General features: G+C 59.3%; 3 protein-coding genes across 20 annotated transcripts; all 3 read right to left on the reverse strand.

The window, feature by feature from the left end:
- Positions 1-1,083: 1,083 nt before the first annotated feature.
- LOC148053898 (uncharacterized) lies at positions 1,084-5,939 on the reverse strand. Of its 11 annotated transcripts, none has more exons than XM_087772383.1 (8): positions 5,812-5,939; positions 3,842-3,992; positions 2,671-2,812; positions 2,329-2,553; positions 1,852-1,890; positions 1,685-1,746; positions 1,422-1,505; positions 1,084-1,277 (listed from the first exon to the last, which is right to left on the reverse strand). In XM_087772383.1, exons 1-8 carry the CDS (start codon positions 5,862-5,864, stop codon positions 1,218-1,220), a joined length of 816 nt encoding a protein of 271 aa, XP_087628509.1. In that variant the 5' UTR covers positions 5,865-5,939; the 3' UTR covers positions 1,084-1,217. The 11 variants fall into 11 exon arrangements, 6 of the variants coding, with proteins under 6 accessions (XP_087628509.1, XP_087628512.1, XP_087628511.1 ...); XM_087772386.1 differs by lacking the exon at positions 5,812-5,939 and having other exon boundaries at positions 1,084-1,261; positions 2,329-2,364; positions 2,452-2,553; positions 3,842-4,270; XM_087772387.1 differs by lacking the exon at positions 5,812-5,939 and having other exon boundaries at positions 1,144-1,277; positions 2,329-2,364; positions 2,452-2,553; positions 3,842-4,270.
- LOC104022803 (SLAM family member 7) lies at positions 4,413-13,582 on the reverse strand. Of its 5 annotated transcripts, XM_087772344.1 has the most exons (9): positions 12,321-13,582; positions 9,909-10,202; positions 9,536-9,805; positions 9,330-9,356; positions 8,564-8,665; positions 8,382-8,426; positions 6,794-6,849; positions 6,319-6,429; positions 4,413-6,080 (listed from the first exon to the last, which is right to left on the reverse strand). In XM_087772344.1, the coding sequence occupies exons 1-9, from the start codon at positions 12,373-12,375 to the stop codon at positions 6,000-6,002; spliced, it is 1,041 nt and encodes a 346-aa protein (XP_087628470.1). In that variant the 5' UTR covers positions 12,376-13,582; the 3' UTR covers positions 4,413-5,999. The 5 variants fall into 5 exon arrangements, with proteins under 5 accessions (XP_087628470.1, XP_087628466.1, XP_087628467.1 ...); XM_087772340.1 differs by lacking the exon at positions 12,321-13,582 and having other exon boundaries at positions 9,909-12,310; XM_087772341.1 differs by lacking the exons at positions 9,330-9,356; positions 12,321-13,582 and having other exon boundaries at positions 9,909-12,310.
- Positions 13,583-13,716: 134 nt separating this feature from the next.
- LOC104022804 (signaling lymphocytic activation molecule) lies at positions 13,717-22,307 on the reverse strand. Of its 4 annotated transcripts, none has more exons than XM_087772365.1 (7): positions 22,111-22,307; positions 18,221-18,547; positions 17,580-17,861; positions 16,457-16,558; positions 15,716-15,795; positions 14,947-15,114; positions 13,717-14,841 (listed from the first exon to the last, which is right to left on the reverse strand). In XM_087772365.1, exons 1-7 carry the CDS (start codon positions 22,160-22,162, stop codon positions 14,785-14,787), a joined length of 1,068 nt encoding a protein of 355 aa, XP_087628491.1. In that variant the 5' UTR covers positions 22,163-22,307; the 3' UTR covers positions 13,717-14,784. The 4 variants fall into 4 exon arrangements, with proteins under 4 accessions (XP_087628491.1, XP_087628493.1, XP_009474834.1 ...); XM_087772367.1 differs by lacking the exon at positions 22,111-22,307 and adding an exon at positions 19,008-19,786; XM_009476559.2 differs by lacking the exon at positions 22,111-22,307 and adding an exon at positions 18,668-18,873.
- Positions 22,308-22,370: the final 63 nt, after the last annotated feature.

The raw sequence follows: 22,370 nt of genomic DNA on the forward strand, positions 1-22,370 counted from the left end.
TCAAGGGTTGGGGGTTGGGGGGACCAAGGGATTTGGGGTTTATGGGGGTGAAGGGCTTGGGGTTTTACGGAGCCAGGGGCCTGGGGTGAGCAGAGGAGAGCAGGGGCTGCTGCTCTGCCCCCTCGGTGCAGACCGGAGAAATGCCCGGACCCCCCCGGGGGGGGCGAAGGCCAAGCCCTTTGCTGGGGGCCGAGTCCCGGCCGTGCCCAGCTCCCGGGGGGCTGCAGATCTGCCCCCAGCCCGCGGAGCCGCCGCCTGCCCCGGCCGCTGCCTGCAGTCGCCTCGCAGCCGCGGATGTGCCAGCACCTGCACCCCCCCCCGCACCCCCCCCGGCCGCCCTGGGCCCCCGCACCCCGGCTTGGGGGGGCCCCCCTGCAGCAACGGCAGCGCTGATTCACTGGGACCCGGCCTCAGCGGTTCCTTTGGCTTTTGCACCTTTTCTTGCCCCCGTCTCAGCCCTGGGCCCCCCCCCCCCGTGCTCCGTGCACCTCGCAGGAAGGTTGCTGTAGGTGGGGGGAGCAGAGCGAGGGGAAACTGAGGCAGGTCAGGGCCGCTGCAGCGCTGTCCCCAGCAGCGGGGACAGGAGCCGGCCGCCTGCGGTGCGTGCACGGCGGGAGTTGGGGGGGGTCGCTGGAGCTCAGGGCCCCCCCAGGCTCCTCCTTTCCCTGCGGACATTCTTGCTTCTCCCAGGGCACGTCACCCACAGGGGCAGCGGGGCTCCCGGGGGTGTTTATTTCCAGCCCTCGCCCCAGCTTTGCCCTGTGATGAGTTCAACAGTCATCTGTAACCGAGCAGCACAAGCTCCTTCCCCGGCCGCCTTGGCGTGGGCTGGTGCCAGCCGCCCCTGCTCTGTTCCACCAGAGGAGGAAAAAGTGACGGCGGGGCTGGGCAGGGGGTGCCGCCTGTCCTGCCAGAGAAAGTCCAGGCCTTCTGGGGTGAAATCCTGCTTTATTGGTTCGGCCGTGCCCAGCGCAGGCACCCCGAGCCCCCATCCTTGCACACGGGGCACAGCACGGCCACGGGGGTCCCTCTCCCACGCAGCTCCCCGTTCCCACTGGGATTTGGGCTCGAGCATCCATAGAAAGGGGCCAAGGCGACACACGATGCTCGTGGTCCCCGGCTGGGAGCATCGTCCGGCTCGGTCCCCGCTCTGCCCCTTGGGGTGGCCTCCTGCTCCCTGGGGGCGTCTGGAAGCCACTGGGCTCCCCCAGGAGCCCTCAGTCGGCACCGGGCTCCCCGGAGCAGCAGGGACCATGGGCGGCTGTGGGGGTATCAGGCTGGGGAGAAGCAAAATCAGGTGCTCGGGGGGGGGGCTACGGACCCTCCCCAGGGACCCCCATGGGCTGGAGGGGCTGGGGCCCCGCTGGCAGCCCCCCCAGCCCACCCTGGGCACCGGGGCTCAGGGCACTGGGGTGAAATACCTGGGGCGGCGGGGGGTCCGGCTCGCAGAAGCAGGTTTCGGTGTGCTCCAGGGCCGGGGGTTTCTCTGCCCCCTTCCTCTCCTCCTGTAAGAGCGGCAGCGACTGCTTGAGGAGCTGCTCTGAGCATCCTCAGCACTCGCCTGAGATGGGGAAAGTGAGGCACGGCTGGGGTTTGCTCAAAGCCACGCAGGGACTGAAAAGCAGCTCTCAGCCCTCCCAGCTCACGCGTTACCGGGAAGAGGATCCCCATCAGCCGGGCTTACCTGGGAAGTGGGGATTATTGGGGCGGTGTCCTGGACTGGGAGGTGGTCCAGGGCTCCCAAATCTGCAATGCAACGAGCTGGGATGTGAATCACGGCCCTGAGAGCGGGTCAGCGATGGCGTACCGGGATGCCCCGGCCTCGTGGGGCTCGGACTGGCCCAGCCTCACCTGAGGAGTCGCTGGCCCAGGCGGCTTGGTCCTGGCTCCCTGCGGGCCAGGCAGACGGGGTTAAAACAGCGGGGCCGAGCGGGCTTTGCAAAAAAAGCCCAGCAAAGCCCTCCGGGGAAGGGGGCAGTGGGGGGCTGAGCGGGCCAGCTTTCGGGTTTGCTTTGCAGGAGGAAAAAAAATTCCTCAAGCTCGAGATTTGTGTTAAAGCAGAGAAGGAGAAGCCCCAGGGGGAAAGGGCAGAGCTGGCACCGAGAGAGGTAGAATTGAGCAGAAAAGGGAGTTACGGGTTAAACTTCTGGACTTTTAAAGCCAGATATGAGCAAGGGGGAAGCCTCACCGTGGGGCTAAGCCGTGGCCAAAGGGGTTTCTGGGGACAGCCTCTGGCTGGTGCGAGGGCCTGATCCTGCCCCCCCCAGCATGAAGCCACACACACCCCCACACATACCCCCATCATCGCGCCACATGAGAATAACTGACTTTTTGCGGCAGTTCTTGATGTTTTGAGGATGTGGGCTGTGAGATAGTTGACACATTTTCCTGCTAAGCCAGCGCGTGGTTGAGCGAAGGCAGAGCTCTGGGTGCTGCGGTGGGGGAGCTCACCTTCCCCCTTGGTCCGCCGGTAGGTGAAGAAGAGCACGAGCAGAGCCACCACCACAAAAATGACAGGGGACCAGTACCTGACGGGAACAGCCGATGCATTTTCTATGGGAAGAGAGAGGAGATGTGGGCATGCTGGGGGGGTCCTGGGGGGATGCAGGACCCTCCAAGGATGGTGGCACGTCCCCAAGCCACATCTCTTCCTTTCTCCATGGGACTCACGGGTTTTGTTCCCCATGGCGCCAGCTTGTGTCGGCACGGGGGTGGTGATGGGGTCCCTGGTCCAAGGAGGGGTTGGGGTGACCATTGGCTGCGTCGTCAGCTTGTCCACATCCCCGGTGGTTGTGGTGGGGTCTCCGGTGGGCTGCGGGACATCATCACGCTGCGTGGTGCTTTCATGCCTGGGCTCCAGGACGCCATCACGCTGCGTGGTGCTTTGATGCCCTGGCTCCTTCTCTTTGAGGACGAGAGCTGGGATCGAGGGTCATTAATTCGTGTTAATGCCTCCCCAAGCTAGAGGTGCCTCCAAGGATCAGGAACAGAGCTGGGAGCGGCACTGGCCCAACGTTGTCCTGCACCAGGAGCTCAGCCTGCACGGCAGCACCGTGGCTTAGGGAAAGGCAAGGCAGGGGCAAGAAATGGCTGACCCACGTCCCTCCAGCCTCAGGTGGCTTGAGACGGAGGTGGGGGGCTGGGGGGCCATCACCTGAGCGGCTGGCGGATGCCAGCGGAGCAGCGGGCGTTGCCGTCCCACATCCTGCCGGGGCGGCGAGCAGCCGGTTTCACACCGCTCTCCCACGCGGCTCCGCCGAGACAAAGCCCCGCTAACGAAGAAGGTGCTGATGGCAGCAGCGGTGGACGCCAGGGGCTTGTTGGAAGCCATGCATGGCCACACGCTGCCAGGCAGCGTCACGCTGACGCTGCCGGAGGTTGGGCAACTGGCAGCGGTGCCTGCGCGGACCGGCGCTCGGCAGTGGCGAAATGGTGTCCCCAAGCAAACCAGCCCACAGCCACTACGCTCCCGGCCATGAAAGGGGCCCGGCGGTCAGCGAGCATCCCTGCCGTTTGGCCCGCGAAGGGCTGGGCAGGAGCGGGGGAGCCCAGGGCTCAGATTTGCAGCACAGCTCGGTGCTGGGAGAGCCCAGGAACCCCCAATCCTCCTCCCCACGTGAGCCAGACCTGAGCCAGACCTAAGCCAAGCAATAAAGCAGGCGGCCCGAGCCTTGCCTGCCACAAAACGGCCGGGCAAGCATCCCGCTCTGCCGCAAAGGGTCCCCCCAAGAAAGGCATCATTGTACCTGCTGCCTTCGCATCACCCCTTCCTCCTCCTCCCTCCAGCCCCACAGATGGAGGGAGCCCCCGGACCCCACGCCAGCCCCCCAGCCCCACTCACCAGCTCCAGAGCAGAGCACCGCGACGCAGAGCCACCCCGTCCCGACGCCTCTCGGCTCCATCCTCCTCTGCCCCACCGACCCTTCCACCGCCGTTCCCCCTCTTGCAATGTCTTCCTTCCCCTTTCTGCCTGACCAATGGCTTCCTGCAAGCTCAAAGGTGTTGGCACAGAAGTAGGGTGATTAATGGCCAGAAACGGTCCTGACCGTCATTTCTGGGGCTATGACTGGAGTAAGGGACAGAGCTCCGTCAGCCGTAGGCGTGGGCGAAGGAGGAGGTGATGCCCCAGCACTGCCCCAGCTCCCTTCAGGCCAGTCCCTGGTGCCATCACTGCTGGTTTAAGCCCTGTCCAGGGCACAGACAAATCCTTTCTTTACCCCCATTTACCAGTGGGTAAAATGCATGGCCCACTGAGGTATATATTTTTAATTGATCAGCATGCATTTGAGGAACTCAAAACCAAGCCTGTCACCTACTGTGAAAATGCAGAGAATAAACAAATGACTCCACGGGCTTGTCAGGAATGGGCTGTTTTCACCCAAAATAATCTGCAGCCAGAAATTGAGCCCAGATGTGTCTTGCATTTTTATTCCAGTAGCTCCTAGAGGGCTCTCCTGTGCCAGGCACTTCAAAGAAATCTCCGGTTTCATCCCTGAATAATTTACTATCCGCACAGACAAGACAAAGAGCAGGGGGAAGCAGCACGCACGGGAAGAGGCTTCCCAGTGTGGACAGCGTCTGTCTGTCCGGCGGCACTGGAAAATTAATGCCAACGTGTGTGTTTTGCTCAGTTTTCAGGCTCTGGGTGGGTTTGGGGAGCAGGGAGGGTGGGGATGTGCCCTGGGCCCTGCTTGCTGGGCACCCAGGTCCCCGTAAGTCCCAGCTCGGGGTGAACCCACGCAGACCCTGCTGCAGGCCGTGCATCCCGGTGGGATGCGGCCGCTACCGCGCCGTGCAGTATCCCTGCATCGCTCGGGGCTCGGACAGCCGCTCTCCTCCCTAGAGCTCCGCTGGGAAGCCGCCTAACACCAGAAACACAGCACTTCACATACAAATATGTAAACCAAAAATAAAACCTCACATACAAACACATCAAAGGAGCGGAGCAGAACAGCACCAGCCCCCTTCCTTGTCCTGTTTCCCCCCAAGCCCAGACCATCTCCTGCCCCTGGAGCCCAGCACGGCCCTGCAGCGTCTCCGGGGACCACAAGCAGCGCGCTGGCGGCATAAAGCGATGCTGAGCATGGTGCCGGGGTGCTGCGAGGTTTGGAAAGCCCTCAGCAGGCCCGGGAGCAGCGAGCATTGGGGAAAGCAGCCGGCACTGAAACTGCAGCAGCCTGGGTGTGTGCACCCGGGCAGAAGTACGTGGCTTTCCTTATCCAGCTTTCTACCACAAAGGGTTACTTTTGCTTTCTCTTGGTTTAGCAACAAAATGAAGCAGCCGAAGTATTCGCCAAGCTTAAAAGAGGTTCCCGAGGGATCCGTACTGGGGCCAGTACTGATTAACGTCTGCATCAGTGACACAGACGGCGGGATCGAGTGCACCCTCAGCAAGTTTGCAGATGACGCGAAGCTGAGCGGTGCGGCTGACGCGCCTGAGCGACGGGATGGCATCCAGAGGGACCTGGACAGGCTGGAGAGGTGGGCCCGTGTGAACCTCATGAGGTTCAAAGACAAGTGCAGGGTCCTGCACCTGGGTCAGGGCAACCCCCGGTGTCAGCACAGGCTGGGGGATGGAGAGCAGCCCTGAGGTTTCCCGTCCTCTCGTCCTGAGGCCCCGCACCACGAGATGCTGCTGGGCAAATCCCAGGAGCATCAGTTCATGTCCTTGCACCAGGAGGGCTGGGTTTGCAGCCACAGTTTTGGTCCATGTTCCTTGGTCTGGTTAGAGAGGGCAGAAAAAGGAGCCCAAACCCCACGTGGATGCCAAAACACCAGCAGAGCTCCTGTGCCAGATGAGCCTGCACTTACAGGGCGCTTACATCCTCACGTCGATGGCTGGGGACCGCTGACAGCAGGCGCATGGGGGGCAGCAGTGATGAGGAGGGAAGAGGGGATGCTGCAGCCCCATGGGCCGGGGCCAGGCAGAGAGGAACATCGCGCTCAGAGCATGCTCATGGGTGCACGGAGCCGTGCCAGGGCCATGCTGAGGGGTCTGGCTAGCTGACCGATGAGTAGATGGTTTTCTCATCCTGCTCCTGACACCCCAGTGCACCGTTGCCCATCTTCTCATCATCTGTCTGCAATTACAAAGGGACAAAAGCTTTGCTTGGGCTCGTGGGAGCCGATCCCTCCATTGGCAAGAAAGACAGGACTCACAGGCTTGGCTTGAAGCTCTGGACCCCACGAAAGCCCAGTGAAGCCCCGTCTGTCCATGCCCCCTGCTCCAGGGCTATGCCTCTCACCCTGGGGCCTTGCCCATCTCCTTGCTTGGTGTTGGAGCCCCGCCAGGGGAGGTGGTCATGAGCGCCAACTCACCTGGCCCATAGACTGGATGGTGAAATAGATGGTTTTGGAGGTCTCCACATCAGGGATCGGTGTCCTCTTTGTGGTGTCTTGCTGTGCATTAGAGACGCTCTGCAGGCACAGCTGCGGAAAAGATTTGAAAAACTATTTCCAGGGCTTGGAGCTGGCAAAGGGGTCTCAAAGCCTGGGTGAGCCAAAGAAGCCAAGTTTGGTGGGGACTAGGGACAGAGACCCTGGGGATGCAGCGGGAAGTGCAGGCAGGTGGCTGTGCTGGCTGCTCTTGGGCAAGCCCCGGCGTTGGCATGTCCCCCTTCAACTTCCCGGGAGGATCTAACAGACAAACCCGGGGCTGTCCAGCTGCCGTCCTTCCTCCCCGTCCCCACCACGTGGCCCCCCGGCCATCCCCGTCCCGTGCAGGGACCCCCCAGATGCACAGCCTGGCCCAGCCACATATCTGGAGGATGGGGATGATCCTGCACAAACTCACCTGCGGGGAAGGGCCGACTCGGGCGTACACCGTCACGTAATCATCTGCTACGGCCTCTGCAAGGACAAAAAAGCAGAGGGTCAGCAAGGGAGCAGGCTGCCGCAGCCGGGAAGGGGCTGCAGTGGATCCCATTGCATGTCCTGCAGTGCCATGGGAATGCTCCCTGCCAAGGGAATCCCGGCTTAAGGTGTGCCGGGCTCGGTGAAAGCCCGGCCATGCAGGAGCTGCGGCACCCAGCAGCCCCTCGGAGCTGCTGGAGGTGTTTGCTGTGGGTCTGGGTCAAGGTGAGCATCGCATCCCACCATCTCTCCTGCCCTGGCCACTGCGGGAGCGGGGTGCTTGCTTCCAGCTCACAGGACAGCAGTCAAAGGGACTTGCTAGTGAAAATCAGCTTTTTTTATTTAAATACAAGATCCCCGCCTGCTTTCGGAGGGTGATATGCACTTGTCTCTCCTTCATACGTTGCCACCGTTGCAGCAAGTGTTAGCATCAGCTCGTTCTTTGGCTCATTGAACACAGAGGGGGAGAAAGGGTTTAAATCCTTCATAATCCCATTTTTGGGTCAAAATTTCAGTGCCTCTCCTTTTGAAGTACTGCTGCCAGTCCCACAGAGGAACAGTCATGCAGGCTTCAGTCTGTGCAGAGAGCAGCTCTTCGGAGAGAGGTTTTGCCCATGGTTCCCAATGGAAGAGCTGGATCCAAGCTCTCGGCCGGGAGGAGCCCGTGGTCCTGGCGCTGGCTGTGCCCCAACATCCCGCTCGGGCACACACAAATGCAAAACACAAGGCAGGAACTCCCCCGTTTGCGTCAGCTTTATTTTAGCATATGGCAGCAACACAATACACATGTAAAAAAAAAAAAATTAAAAAAAAGTCAGCAAGGTGCCTGCTGCCCAGCTGTGGCAGTGACCGGCACGGCACAGCCCGTCAAAAACCAGCCCTGAACATCAGGGAGAGGAGATGGTCCAGTGGTCTCTGATTCCACCATGTTTCTCAGCTGGACTTGCAGCCTGAACCCCTGAGTCTAGCAGACCTGATCCCAAAACGATGCCAAGGGTGTGCTTCAGTCCCTGCGGCTGCTGTTGGGCCGCTCCACCTCCCCCAGGAGCCTCGGATCTCAGCCCCCAAGAGCTGGGGAAAGCAGGCAGCGGCTGCTGCTGGCAGCGGCTGCTCGAGCCGCACGCGGTGCTGCGGGGGGTGTTTCTGGCGATGGAGCACACGACCCCTCGTTGCTTGTCTCTGCCTCCCGGTTGTCTGTTGTCAGCTCTTATCTTTTCCTCAAAATCCCTCTTGCTTTGGTGATCTCATGGTTGTGCTCCCAGCTCCTTCTCGGTGGGCTGGCACGAAGTTTTGCAGGAAGAGACTGGGGGAGAGCACGGCTTCAGCCACCACAGCATCGCCTGGGATCACCCCCTTTCATTTGCCTCTGTGCACGCAGGGCAGGGGCGCGGGGAGGCGTCAGGGTCCTGCCAGCTGGGGTGCAGTCCAGTACCAAGTCAAGGCAGTGGATGATTTCCCTCCCGATCTTAATTACCACCAAGCTATTCCCACCAAGAAAAAGGGTGAGGGAGGGAAATGCCAAGACCTACCTACGTTCCTGACCTCAGCTGCGGGCAAAGAGAAGATCCTCCAGCCTGGGGGAGAAGCAACATGGAGCTCTCGTCAGCAGCAGCAACCAAAGCGAACCCCACACAGCATCCTCGCTTTTGCAGGGCTCATCTCCTGCTTGCCAGGTCTGCAGGGACGGTTACCCACAGGGGAAGGAGCTCACCTTTGGATTTATAGCAGGTCATGAAGATAAGCACTGCTAAAAACACTCCGGCTCCAAGCATCGACGCAACCACAATTCCAGCCCACCTGCTGGAGTAGGTGCCTTGAAAGAGAAGAAGATCTGGTGACAACATCCCCAAATGTATCTGCCTCTTCCCAGCATCAGAGTGGGAGGAAACGGCCACGTCTCTGCTTCAACACCCCACTGAGACCCTTATTTCACGGTAACGTGGTCCAACACGGAAAGGAGGCGACACGCTGCACGAGGACAAGTGGCTTTGCAGACAGAGCAGCGGCTGGGAGACTCCTGCCCCAGCCCCAACGCGGCCGTGGCTGCCCCTGCTGATATCCCTCTGCACTCTGGGGACCTCACGGGTGGCTTTTGGTGGGGGGAAAACCCCACATGGGCTGGTGGCAGCCACCTCCAGCCCATCCTTGGCTCTGCCTCCCTGTTGCACAAAGTGATTTGATGTTCCCATCCCAAGCTAAGCTTTTTGGGGGGACAAGCTAGAAATGCGGACCCACCTCCCCTCCCCAAATTCCCCAGGTGATGAAGACAGCACACGGATGCTAAGAGCGCTGCCCAGAAAGCCTGGATATCCCCTACGAGCTGTTTTGGGAGGAGATGGACTGCGCTGGCCTCAGGCTCCCCATCTCCCCCTCCTCAGGCACGGGGGTCTGTGGCGGCCGGACGCTGTTAGCTAGCTTGGGCACACTCAGACATTTAAAAGCGAGGCCAGACACGGATGGGAGGTTCGGCAGCTCACCGGCAGTGGAAAGGTGGGTTGTGTTTTCTGACAGCATGGGCGGCGTGGCAAAGGGAGAGAACAGGGAGAGAGGTAAGTCCCTCTGCCGAGGGTCTGCATTTCTCTCTTTGTGCGCCAAGGCACAGCTCGGGGGAAAGCTGGAGCCACTGGGAGAAGGATACGGCCCATCCCTGCCATCCACCCACACGTCTTTCCTTGGCTGTTACCTGCACAGAGGGCAGCGGGCAAGACGACGCTGGTGTTGCGGCTGCTGACAGGGTTTTGTGCCACGCACGTGAGCAGCAGCGGCGGCTCGCCCGGCAGTGACTCTTCCACCACCACCGTGGGCCCCTCTCTCCCTGGCAAGTCCCCCATGCTCCAGCTGTAGGAGACGTTGCCATAGCCGGAGCCCGACGTGGCACAGCGCAGGGTGTAGAGGCAGCCGTCGGCCGAGCAGTTCTGCATCGTACAGGTCACCGTCGGCACTGCCAGTTCCCCTGTGGGAAGTGGGTGGCTGTCAGGAAATCCCCAACCTCCCATTTAGCACAAAGCCTTAAAAAGCAAACAAACAAACAAACATCAACGCTAAAAGGCACTTACTGTATACGTGTAGGGTGAAGGTGGTTTTTATCCCCAAGGTCTTTGCTGTGTAGGTACCAGCATCATCTGTCGTCAGCTGGGAGATGGTGAGCGCACTGCCGTTCCTGGGGAAGGCCAAGCGTGGCTTGTACTTTTGATCCAAAAAAATGGCTTCAGGAGGATTGCCAAATTTCACAGTCACTATGACATCGTCGTGAAAGCTCCAGGCTGCAGCTTCTCCATCCAGGTTCTTGAGGAAGAAGGTGACAGACCTGCCCGTGGCGCTGGTCACCTCTGCCCTGTCGTTAGTGCATGCTGGAGAGAGAAGCCGAGCTGAAGGCGGCATGCCCAGGGAGAGGACGCACAGCAAGCCCGGAGGCTGGCTGGTGGAGATGGCAGGAGGGCTCGGGGAAAGGTCCTTGGCCAAAAGAAGAGCCTCAGACGAGAAGAGCAGCCTCATCCCACTGCGATCGCACAGTGTGATGCCACGGACAGGCTGATCTATAGGGGCCAGAGCCCCCACTGCTATCGCACACCGTACAGTTGCGGGTAAAGTCATAGAATCATGGACTGGTTTGGGTTGGAAGGGACCTTTAACGGCCATCCAGTCCAACCCCCTGCCACGAGCAGGACATCGTCACCCAGATCAGGTTTCTCGGAGCCCCGTCCAACCTGGCCTTGAACATCTCCAGGGATGGGGCACCCACCGCCTCTCTGAGCAACCTGTGCCAGCGTCTTGCCACCCTCAGCGTAACAAATTTCTTCCTTATATCCAGTCCGAATCTCTCCTCTCTTAGTTTAAAACCATTCCCCCTTCTCCTGTCGCTACAGGCCCTGCTAAAAGGTCTGTCCCCATCTTTCTTACAAGCACGGCAAGGCTGCAGTGAGGTCTCCCCACAGCCTTCTCCTCTCCAGGCTGAGCACCCCCAGCTCTCAGCCTGTCCCCACAGCAGAGCTGGGCCACCCTCTGCCCATTTCGGTGGCCTCCCCTGGCCCCACTCCCGCAGCTCCATGTCCTTCCCGCGCTGAGGAACCCCAAGCTGGACGCAGGGCTCCGGGGGGGTCTCCCCAGAGCGGGGCAGAGGGGCAGAATCCCCTCCCTCGATTTCTTTATGCAGCCCAGGAGACGATTGGGTTTCTGGGCTCCAAGCACACATCACCGGCTCACCCAAACCCTCTGGGGCATCCCTGGGGACAAGGATGCGCACCGTATCACCGACACTGGATGGAGAGAGCACTGAGGAACCACTCCATCGCAGGTGATTGCAGGAATGAGAGGATTCCTTTTTATTTTAAATAAACGAATTGCCCCTGAGGCTCTGAGCTGAGCCTCAGGAAGACCTGTTGTTTCGCACCCCCCCAGGGCTCGTGAAGCAAGCAGCACCCTGCAGCAATGGGACACCCACGCTGCTTCCCACATGCAAAGGGGGTGCAAAGGACAGAGCCTGGAGGTGTAAAATGAAAGTGCAAGGAGGAGTTTGCGAAGGCTCAGAAAGGTCAGGCCGGTTCCCTTTCATCACCAGACTGAAAGGCCAAGCTCACCTACACAAGCAGGCAAGAAAATGGGTGGCCTCTTCCCTAAATGTGCAGCTGCTTCTATCCTCTTCCGAGAAGGAGAGAGGTGTTTCCCTCTTATTTTGCTTACTTCCTCTTTAAAAACAAAAATCAGTGCTACCCAGTCTGGGCTGGAGGTTTTCTCCCCAGTTCCCAAAACGGGACCTGCTCCTGGCTCAGCCGGGCAGCCAGATCCCGAGGCTGTCACCTCGCCCCGGGGCTCTGCGTTTCTGGTCACGCCTGCCTGACCTGGCAGGGACACCTCTGGGACACTGGGAACAGGCAGCTCCAACTGCAGGGAAGGAGAAGCTGATGGGGAGCGTAAACTTGAAGAAGGAAATTCTGCTGAAATAGCAGAATACTGCAGTGCTCATCGGTGGTGAAACCTGCCTCCAGGCTGGGGGGGGGAGCAAAGCCGGCATCTCTGCCCGTTTCCCCTTGCCTGAAAAGAGGCAGAAAGTATCTCCTGTTCCAAACAGCCCTAAACACCCCACAACGAAGCCACGGGAGCACAGGAAATAACTCAGAGACAACGCACAGGGGCACAGACCCTGAACACGGAGCAGAACAGCAAGCGCGGCAGCCCGTGCACATCTGGCAGCAGTTGGATAGAGACCGAGCCGGAGCTGAGGGGCGATGAGTTCGCTCATTAGCCGAGAGCGACCACACGAGAGCGAGGGGCCAGCACCGGGTATCTTTCACCCCGCTTTGCCCAACATCACTGGGACAAACTCCATCCCTGCGGAGCCGCACTCGGCACTGCTGGTCCTGCACACGCCAACCCCATCCCCGCTCTCCCGGGAGTCCCTAAAATCATCCCGAGCCCCCGCGGGCTCCTTTCCTTCCACCACCGAGGGAAAAGGAGCAACTTGCACTTACTTGCTTGGTGGAGGAGGAGGAGAAGGGCGAGCGGCAGGCACCAAAACATGTCCATCGACCCACAGTGCAGAGAGAGGGACTCTCTGCGCCCGGCATCCACCACAGCTCGTGGTGGCAAGAGGAAGATGTAAGCATGTGTGTCCACTCCGCTTTCCACTGCCCCTCGGTGGGTGGAGAAAATCGTAATTTGTCACAGGGCTAAGTCACTGCAGTGACGTGGGACATGGTTCAGGAAGGGACACGATGAAGATTAAAATCTCACATGCACAGTGAAAACTCGAGCTGAAAAAGTCCGTTTCCAAGCAAAGGTGAGCGTGGCAGCTGGGACAAAGAGCACCATCGTGGCCGTGTGTGACAAGCGTCCCAGCTCCTCTATGGGAATCAGTCCTAAGAGAGGGGTATCGTGGAGACCGCCGCGGGTCAGCGCCCAGGAGCGCACTGGTCCTCATGGACCAATGTCACGGGGACATCCTTCATAAGGAATGTCGAGACCCAAACTCTCCCTCCCCCCTAGACGGGACACCTGAATGACAACTGCAGGGAAGCAGCCACTTCCCTAATTCAGATTATTATAGGAAGTGGCATGACACCAGCGTCATACTGAAATTCAGGTGGGGGAAGTGTGCTGGACTAGCTGGGCATGTCGGGCTCTAAAATAGCCCTGGTTCCTCTACCCCAGCAAGGGAGCGGGGGCTGCTGTCGTCCCTCAGCGCTGCCACGATGCTGGGCTGCGGGAGGCTCAGTGACTGGGTGCATTTGCACAGGGACTGGCATCGTTGCTCAATACCAAAGCACTTACATCACCGAAAACATCTTCTCTCTCCCAGCTCCCTGGTAGGGGAGAGAGAGGAGAGGCACATAGAGACACCCTGGGGCATGAGCCACCCCGTAACCCCCTTTGCCTCCTCCAATATCACCTGGGAGCTGGGGGGGGGTCCTGCAGCATCGTGGCTCAATGCTCCTCTGCAATGGCAATATTGGCATTTTTACTTGAATTCTTCCCCGTATTGAGCATCCGATATCCCCTCACAGCCGTGGGGCGGGCTGCAATGTTTGGGTGCCCACAAGGGTGGCACATCACAGGGTGCCCCATCCTTCTGCAAGGACCAACACAGGCAGCACCGAGCTCCATCCTGCACCAAGTGCCAGGCACAGAATCTGGGGCCTTTACACCATTTTAGAGGCACGAGGGCAAGCATGACCTTGCCCTTCCCTGGACCTGCCCACGCTCCTGGGGGAAGCGGCTGTTTTGCGGGCAGACTTTTCCAAGGAAGCAGCTCAGATGATTTTCTGTAGCAATGAAATGAGGAAGCTGGGGAGATGCAAAAACACTGATTTCTCTTCCCCCTCAAAACCTGATCCAGCCCCTGACACATTCTTCCAGCAAACCTTCCCAAAAGGCTTTACTAGAAATTTATTTTTCCTTTCCCCTAGCAGCGGCACATGAGATCAGACCTACTGTATGAACTGAGGCATGTTGGAATTATAAAATAACTCCGACTGGGGAGGGGAGTGGAACAAGTTTACAGCCCTGGTCCCTCCTCCAGCATCCCCACACCGGGTACTTCTGCAGCAAAGTTGGGAGCTGCCGCGGGCAGGGAGCGGCCAGGCCACGGGCAGGGGCTGCCTCCCCCTCTCAGCCAGAAACTGAGCTTTAAATAGTCCACTTGGAAGATCCTCCCCGTTCCCGTAGTCATCAGTGGAAAAGGATGGGGATGGAAAAGTGCAGTGGGCCACGGCTGCTTCCCCAGGCACAGGCATCGGCTGCCGGTGCCCCCCGCCAGGCTGGGGCTGGGCGGACGCCAGGCAGCGGATTGCAAAGCCACCTTCACTGCTTGGGCCAAACTCCAGGCATTTTGCAACCGGTTGTGGAGCAGAGACAAAAAAAATAAAAATGGAAAAAAGATCTCTTCCGATATTTCCCCACTGCCGTTGAATACGCGTTGCTATGTGTCACTGGTGTCGCCGGCTGCCACGAACCGGGGGCTCCCTCTAGTGAAGCCGGGGCCACAGGATGAGGCCATGGAGTGAAAACCCACAGGGCAGGGATGACATTGGGGTGCAAACCCCCTCCGGCCACCCTTCCCAGCGCCGCGCTGCTGTGCTGATGGGCTGACCCTTCCCCTCCGAGGCGCCGATTCTCTCTCCCTTGCTCATGCCCAGCTGCGGGGTCGCATCCAGAGCCCCTCTACCCTCTCCCAGTGCTTCGGCATCTTGCCGGCCACCCTTAGCTGCAGCCCAGGGAGATTTCTTGCCTTGCTTCAGCCCTGCTCTTTGCTCCACCGGTCCTCATTTCCACAACCATCGTTGCAGTCCCAGCTTGGCTGCGGCAGGGGTTGGAGCTTGCCAGAGAGTTTTGCCTCGATTCCCCAGGGATGAGCAGGGTTTCCTCCAGCTGGAAACATGGACGTCGGTGCCTGGTGAGCAGAGGCAAAGGCTGGGCTGGGCTGCTGCCTGGAGAGGCTCAGGCCACGGGCATCGTCACACTGGCGTAAACCGTCATGGGCTCCTTGTCGGGGCTCTGCAGCAAAAAGCGGGGAAGCAAAGGGGTTGGCGAGGTGCCTGAGCTGGGGGGGGGGCCGTGGGTCGCCCCGTGGCAATGCCTGGGGCAGGCAGCCACCCTTACCTGCGAGAGGGGTGGGTGGCCCTGTAGGGCGGGCGCCTGTGTCTGGGGGCTGCGTGGGGTGCACGGGGCTCTGCCGGGGGCCGGGGCCATGTCTGGGGGCAGGCCGGTGGCTGCAGCGTAGATGGTGGTGCAGGAGGGGTCCTCGGCGGCGGGGGCCACTTTCTGCTTCTGCGCAGAGAGTGAAGGATGAGCAGTGGCAGGCAGCTCACCACGGGGACCCTTCCCTCCCTCCACCCTACATGGACCCACCATTTCCTCCCCAGTTTGCGCTGAGCAGGACTCGGGGAGGGGGGAAAAAAAACACACAGTCTGTCCCCAAAGCCACCCTGGGATGCTGGGGGCTGGGGAAGCTGCAGCACCCAACCTTATTCCCAGCAATTCCCAAATTAACAGCGGCCAGGCTGACTCCTGGATGGCAGGGATGAGTGAACCCGGGGGAGCCCACGGCCACCCCAGTCCCCCCAGCCACAATTTTGCCCTCTCCCTCCCCAGCCGCGGGGCTGTGTTGACACCCAGTGGCCAAAGCCCATCACAGAGGGTGCTGCAGACCAAGGAGGAGGCACCCAGCAACAACCCGGGGTTCTGGGTGCTGCTGCCTTCGCTGCTGCCCAAAGCCAGGCTGCCCCCATCCGAGACCCCCACCAAAGAAACCCCGGCAGGGTTGTGCCCGCGCTCCCCGCCGGCTGCAGCACTCAGGGTCCCGTCGCTAAAGGAGTATTTTTTAACCCGTGCGCCAAGGATGGCTGGGGTCGTGTTGGTCGTGACTCACCTCCACCCGCTGCACTTGGGAGTAGATGGTGTGCACCGCGCTGTCCTCGGCGAGCGGCAAGCGCGAGTGCTCCTGGCTGGCTGCAGCGGGATAAAAAAGTCACCAAGCTGTAACGGCAGCAGGGACCGAGGGGACCCTGGAACTTTGCAAGCTGCTCCTGTGCCCCAAGGTGCGGCAAGGGTGAGCCCGTGCTGGATCCATCCCCGCCACGGTGCCCGCTGGCTGGACCTGGCTGCATCCCTATCGCTGCAGCTGCCCGGCCGCAGTCGGAGGATTTCTGGTCGCCGCAGGTCAGCTTTGCAAATTTGTCACTACACAGGGAAGGGGCGGGGGGGGGGGGGGGGGGGGATAGCACAGCCTGGCTGAGGCACTCGGAGAGATGACGCTCTCTCAAACTTGGGCTGGGATCATTCAGTTCCCCTGGAGACCGAGCGATACGATCTCAGAAGCCCATCATCCGGGTGAAGGGCTAGAGATCACGTGCAGTCACATTTCTCTTTTTTTTTTTTTTTTCCCCTCCTCTTTTTTTGTTTTGTTGGGTTTTTTTTAAGCTGGTTTCCTTCCTGCCTTTTACTCTATGCTTCAAGAGAAACACATTTTGCTCCTTCCTAAGGCCCAGGGGACTCCCAAGAGGGGGTGTCCGTGGGGATCAGCCCTTTGGTCCATTCGCTGGACCCCCCCAAGGCTCACCCCACCCGCGGGCCACCAGCTGCCCCAGCACCCCTCCCTCGCAGCACTCACCCTTGGGCATGGCCAAACGGGCAACGAAGACCACGGTGAACACTGTGGCGAGGGGCACCAACACCATCAGCACGAGATGCTCTGTCCTCAGCCCGGCACTGCCTGGATGGGGGGCAGAGAGGGGAGGTGGTCAGCCACCGGCCCTGGGGCCCAGCGTCACCCAGAGCCGAGCTGAACGGGCTGCTAAAAATCTTTCTTCATCTCATCACCTAATTTTGGGGCTGAAGATCTTGGTAGAACAGGAAACAAGGGGATGAAATGCTTCTCTTGAGCAGAGCTCTCTCTAATTGCTTCCAGACTGCAACAGTCAGCAAAAAACCTGCTGAGGGCCAGATAAAGCCCTAAAAACTTCTCCGGTGTCTTCACGGAGGGGAGGCAGCCCCTTTGTACAACGCCCCTTGAGAAGGGGGCCCTGGGACAGAGCTCTGCAGCTCCAGTGGCCAGCCAGGCTCCCACCACGGGGACGCACCCGGGGTGGCCCCGCTCCTGGTGACACCATGCAGGGGTGTCCCGCGGTGCAAGGGGTTTTGGGGCAAGGGGGTGAAAAACAAGACCAAAACGCCCCTGGAGTGTCTCATTTCAGCATCTCCCTTTCCTAAGCAAGAGTCCCAACCGTTTTCCCCACGGGGATATTTTCTCAGCACAGGTCACTGCAAGAGCCCCAGCAGAGGTGTGATTTCGCCTCTGGGTCCCCCGGGAAAGGGCAGCCACTGCACCGCCCAGCCCTGGCAAAAGTCCCCCATGTCACGAGGGAGTGCTAGAAAATCCCAGTGAGAGAGAGCATGACTTTTGCCCCAAGAGCCTCCAAGGGGGAAGTTGTCACCGAGGTTTTTATCCTCCCCAAACCACCCAGCGTACGAGTCTCATGCATTTAAAATGAGCCTTGAGCACCGGAGTGCAGCAAGTGGGGTGGCCGAGCTGGCCGGGGAGGCAGCGGGGACCCACGGCTCCGCAGCTGGCATTTACTGGAAGGACTGGGCAAGCCTGAGCAGGTCACGCAGCAGCCCCTTTTCTTGCAAAAGGCTCCTTTGAGGCTGCCTAAAGCAGCGTGGAAAAGTCCCCTGCAAAGCAAGAGCAGGATTGGGAGACTGGAGAGAGCCAGGCTGGCAAATGGGGGACTTACCCCCTTGCTCATAGCTGCACTCGGAGGAGCTGAAGTTGACAACTCGTCTGCTGACGGGGTTGCTGGCCATGCAGGCGCAGGTGATGCTTGTGTTTTGCAGCGGGTAGGAGAGGTTCAGGAGGCTGCCATGGTGGGAGCAGAGCCCCGAGGTGCTGCTGTCCCAGCTGCCCCAGCTGTAGGAGATGTTGTCCCCTCGCTCCGCCGTGCAGTTGAGGGTGACGGTGCAGCTGCCGTTGGCCAGTGCCCAGCTGAGGATCTGGATGCTGGGATCGGACACTGGCTCTGGAGAGAGGGAGGGAGGGGGCAAAGGTTTGTGTCTGGGGAAGGATGGAAACGTTGCCTTGGCCCCTGCCTGGGAAATCCTGCTGGCCTCTCCTAAATCCCCAGGAGATGGAGAGGAACCAGTCTGGTCCCGGACCCGCTGCAAACGGCATTAGAGGGACATGGTCTGAACACACCCAAAGGCTCCTGGGGGTACCCACATGGGGCTGCAAGAGGGTCCTGGACTCACTGCTGCTTCTTGACATCAGGGTGGGCATCTCCCACCCTGCCCCGACCACCGCCCACCTCCCAGACCCGCTCCCAGCACCACAAGAGGCTGGGAGCATCCAGCACGGTCCTCCCAAAGCAGCGTGTCTCACCATACACCTCCAGCTGGATCTGCCAGACTTTCTCCTCTGGTCCTTTGCTGACGATGTACTCGTAGAGATGCCCGTCCTGCCGGCTGGTGTTCAGGATCTCCAGGGAGAAGTCCAACTTGTGGAAGCGATTCTGACCCTGCATGTAGTTGGTGTAGTTGCCGTGGCAGTACTCGAGCAGGATGAGCTTCCTCTGCGGGTCCTCCGTGTCCCGCTTCCACACGGCCTTTCCGAAGTGCAGGGTGAGGTTACGGAGTTCGGGGGGGATCTGCAATATCGTCGCCTTCCCCAAGGTGCCCAGCACCGTCTCCCTCACCCCGCGGCCCATGCCTGGGAGGAGAGCAGAGAGAGGGGCTGAGGCAGGCAGGGAGGCACGGGGGGCTCGGAGCAACCGTCCCCTACCATCCTGGCTCTGCTGGAGGAGGGAGGATGCCTGCGGAGCTGCGGTACCTGGCGACAGCATTGGACCCACCCTGCTAATCCACAGACTGGGGATGGCTTGTGTTGTGCGAGATTAATCCGTTCAGTTTTCGACTGATTTTCTAACCATGTTTTCAAGCTCTGGGTTATCCACCACATCCTGCACCAGCGATGGCTGGTGGGTGGGAACACGAGTTGCGCCATACAGCAGGGCTCGGTGTGAGCTCTGCCCCATGCCCACCCCGCAGGACCCTCCCCAGAGCCAAAGGAGTGACCCCCAACCCTCAGCCCCACATCCTCAACCCCCGGTTGAGGGCTCAGCTCAGGAGCCAGAGGGGAAGCGTTGCCTTCCTCTGCTCTTCCTCCCCACCCTCGCCTTCGCAGGGTGAGGCAAGAGAGTCTTCATTTGCATCAGCCTCAAGCGTTCTCCTGCATCGGGCACCGCTGTACGTGATGGCTGAATCCGGATTTAAGGCTCTGGGCTTTCTGTTGGCACAATGACAGGCAGCCAGCACAGAGAAACATCACCCCATGCAGCGGGGCTGCCTCGAGCAGGGGAAGGTGCTTGTGGTCCCAGTCTGGTGGGGATGCTGGTCCTGGGAGAAGGGTGCTGGCAGCGGTGGGACCAGCCTGGAGAAGTCCCGGTGACGCCAGGGCAGTCCAGAGGGAAGCGATGCTCGGTGGTTCTTGGCCAAAGCCTGCAGTTGGGCGCACATCATGGCACCCACCTCCCTCAAGCACCTCAGCTCCAGAAACCTTCGGTGGGACTTGTCTTGTAGAAATTGCAGGAAACGCAGCCTCCTGGAGGTGGGCTCAGGTGTAAACCCCAGTTGTCTTTCTCCTGGTCGAGGTGGTCCCAGATGTGTTTCTTGGTGGCCACGGAAAAGTGCTCTTAAGAAGAGATGTCCAAGCATCCCCCGCGAGTCCCAAAGCATCTCAACCACCCAGATTTCCTGGAGCACACGGCAGAGGATCTTCTCCCCCAAACCCTTTCTTTCTCGCAGCAAGGCAGTGATTCATATTTGCCCCCGCCCCTAGGCAAACAAGTTTGTTTTTGTAGGAAACAGCGTGGGGAGAGGTGCCAGCTCACCACTGCTGCCAGCCCCCGGCAGCGGGAGCGTGGAAGGGACCCCACCGTGTCACCCCCACGTTTCCTACCAACTTCTTTCCATCGGGGCGAGGCTTTGCCCCAGAGGGGAAAAGAGGAGGAGCTGCCCCAGAAGAACACATCTGGGGAGGCCCAGATAAGCCCAGTATCTGCCTCTCCTGCAGCACATATGGTTCCAGTAAAAACCACAGAGCCAATGCTCTCCCCGCCACCATCCCAAGCAAGTGCCATCGCTTATTTTTTCCCCCTCCACGGCACAAAACACAGCAGTTTCTGAGCTGTCCCTGTGGACTGCACTTCCCCAGCATCGAGGCAGCCATGCAGACGTGGCCGTCATCCCTCAGAAACCCCGCAGTCTGGCTGGCCCCGTGCCTCATACATTTTTTCTTGATACATTTACTGTAAAGCCCAGCACGCAGGCGGATTGCTGTATCTTCTCAGCAACGTGTATTTTTGACATGCAGCGGTTAAGTTCCTCATTATTTACCAAATGGAAAAGCCCTTTTTACATCACGTTAGAAAAACCCTCTCCTCCATCAAGGAGCATCTCCTTTGCGGGGAAGGTGACTCGGCTGGAGCAAGGCTGCAGGAGGAGGGATGCAAAGAGGTCTGAAACCAGCCGTGCTGAAGATGGAGGGGCTGGAGGAAGGCAAGCGACCCACACCGGCACAGCGCTAGGTCCGGAGCAGCCCTCACATCAGGTATTGGGCTCGTGGGACTTTCGGTGTGATGGCTAGGCAGAAAACCCCAGGGGGGATTTTAAAGGCAGGTATTCTAGTAACACTGAGCCAGCAGAGCCGAGAAGAAACCCCAGCTCTGCGAAGGTCTCTGGTTTCCTGGCGGAGCCATTTGTTTTACACCCCGTAGTTACACAGATGAAGTGGCAGCGGGCTCACGGGGCTGCAGGGACACACAGTGCGCCCAGGGAAGGGGAACGGACATCAGGCTGGCACCAAGAAGAGGGTCAGGATTAGTCACAACTCCCTTTGCTCTGCTCAGGGGCCCTGACTCACCCAAGCTTTTTTGCTCAGGTTCAGTGCCACCAAAACCGATTTTGCAGCATCCTCCCATAACTGCCGACGGGTTGGGAGGAGAGGAGCCACGAGCCCTGGGCAATCCGGGTGGTCCTCACTCCCTGCCCAGCTGGTCTGGAGCAGATTTCAACTCATCCAGGACACCATCGTCCCCAGGACGCCATGCACAGCTGGCCAGGGCTCTCCAGGCACCCAGAAAACAGGCATTGCCCCGCTGCCAGTCCCTTTCCACTCGCCTTATACACATTTTATTACTTGTGTACCATCTCCCAGCCCACCAGCATCTCTTGATCCGAGACACTCAGTATCGCAGAGAGTGAGACAATCTGTCAAGGACCTTCATCTCAAGTACCCCGATTCACGTCTGGTACTAAATTATTTGCTCAGTGCTATTAATACCCCATTAAAACGCACGGTAGAGTGCTTCACTATCGCAGCTACACTTTGTCCATCACCATCGTTGTTCATTCATCATCTTTTATTCTCTCCTCCCTCAGCCTGAGTAGGAGCATATTAGGGATGCACCACGCATCCAGCTTGGAGTTGCGAGCCATTTATCTTCTATATGAATATTTATACTCGATCTGCCTGTTGTAGAAGTCACTTTCTAGCTCAAATGGAATCCAATACATCGCATTAGTAGCAAGGATTGCTAAAGCCTTAGGCCACAAGAACTTTCACCTGGACACACTGACCATATACTGAACTTTTGCTTAGCTACATGAAGGAAGGCCCCGAAACCAGTGCAAACCAGAAAGATAAGGTAGGCACAACCATCAGCAGAAGCTGCATCCATTAAGAAAAGAAAAGTCCTGCCTGGAGACAGAAAGGCTCCAATAAGGACCAAGAAGACCCCAGACCCAAATATTGCTATTGAACGCAACCGTCGCGTGAGGGGAGGGGAATTTAAACTGTAAGGGTATAATCGCCCAGGGATTTCCCTGTTCAGGGTCCCTCTCCAGAGGCACCCAGCTCAGGCTGTTTTTTCACCGCTCTACCGCTCAATAAATTTGTCTAGCGCACATCGTGTCGGAGACTCTGCTTCAGGGAAACCTAGGGTCAAGCCTGAGCGGGGAGAAAGCTCCCAAGAGCGAGTGCGTGTGTGAGCAAGGAGTCAAAAAGGGGCACCCACCGCGAAGGGACTCCGGTCCAAGCAGTTAAGGTCTCAGGCAGTGCGTGTGCGGCTCCACGAACGGTGCACGAACACCCGGGCAGCAGCTTCTCCTTTAACACCGCCTTCCACCCGGCGCATAGCTCGCAATTTCTAAAGGTCTTAATATCCGACAAAAAACCCCAAACCGAGTATTTCACAGAGAGGAAAACGTACATACCCCAAACGCAGCCGAGAGAGATCAGCAGCCAGAGCCACACGCTGCAGCCCATGCCTCGGTTCACGGAGCCTCTGCTACAGTGGAGTTAGTATCTGCTGCCGGGCTCATTATAAGAACAGGTGTACTCAAGTCAGAGACCTGGGCCATGTGTTTACTGGTTTTGGCTGATTGACTCTTTTTTTTTCTTAAGTGGAAAGTATTCAAAGCACTGAGTGGTGCTGCTGAATGCTTCACTGGAGACAGCGCAAGAGAGACCTCCA

The sequence above is a fragment of the Nipponia nippon genome, unplaced genomic scaffold (genome assembly GCF_047370975.1).
Source record: "Nipponia nippon isolate SJK-2023a ecotype South Korea unplaced genomic scaffold, ASM4737097v1 scaffold_36, whole genome shotgun sequence".
Lineage (NCBI taxonomy): Eukaryota > Metazoa > Chordata > Aves > Pelecaniformes > Threskiornithidae > Nipponia > Nipponia nippon.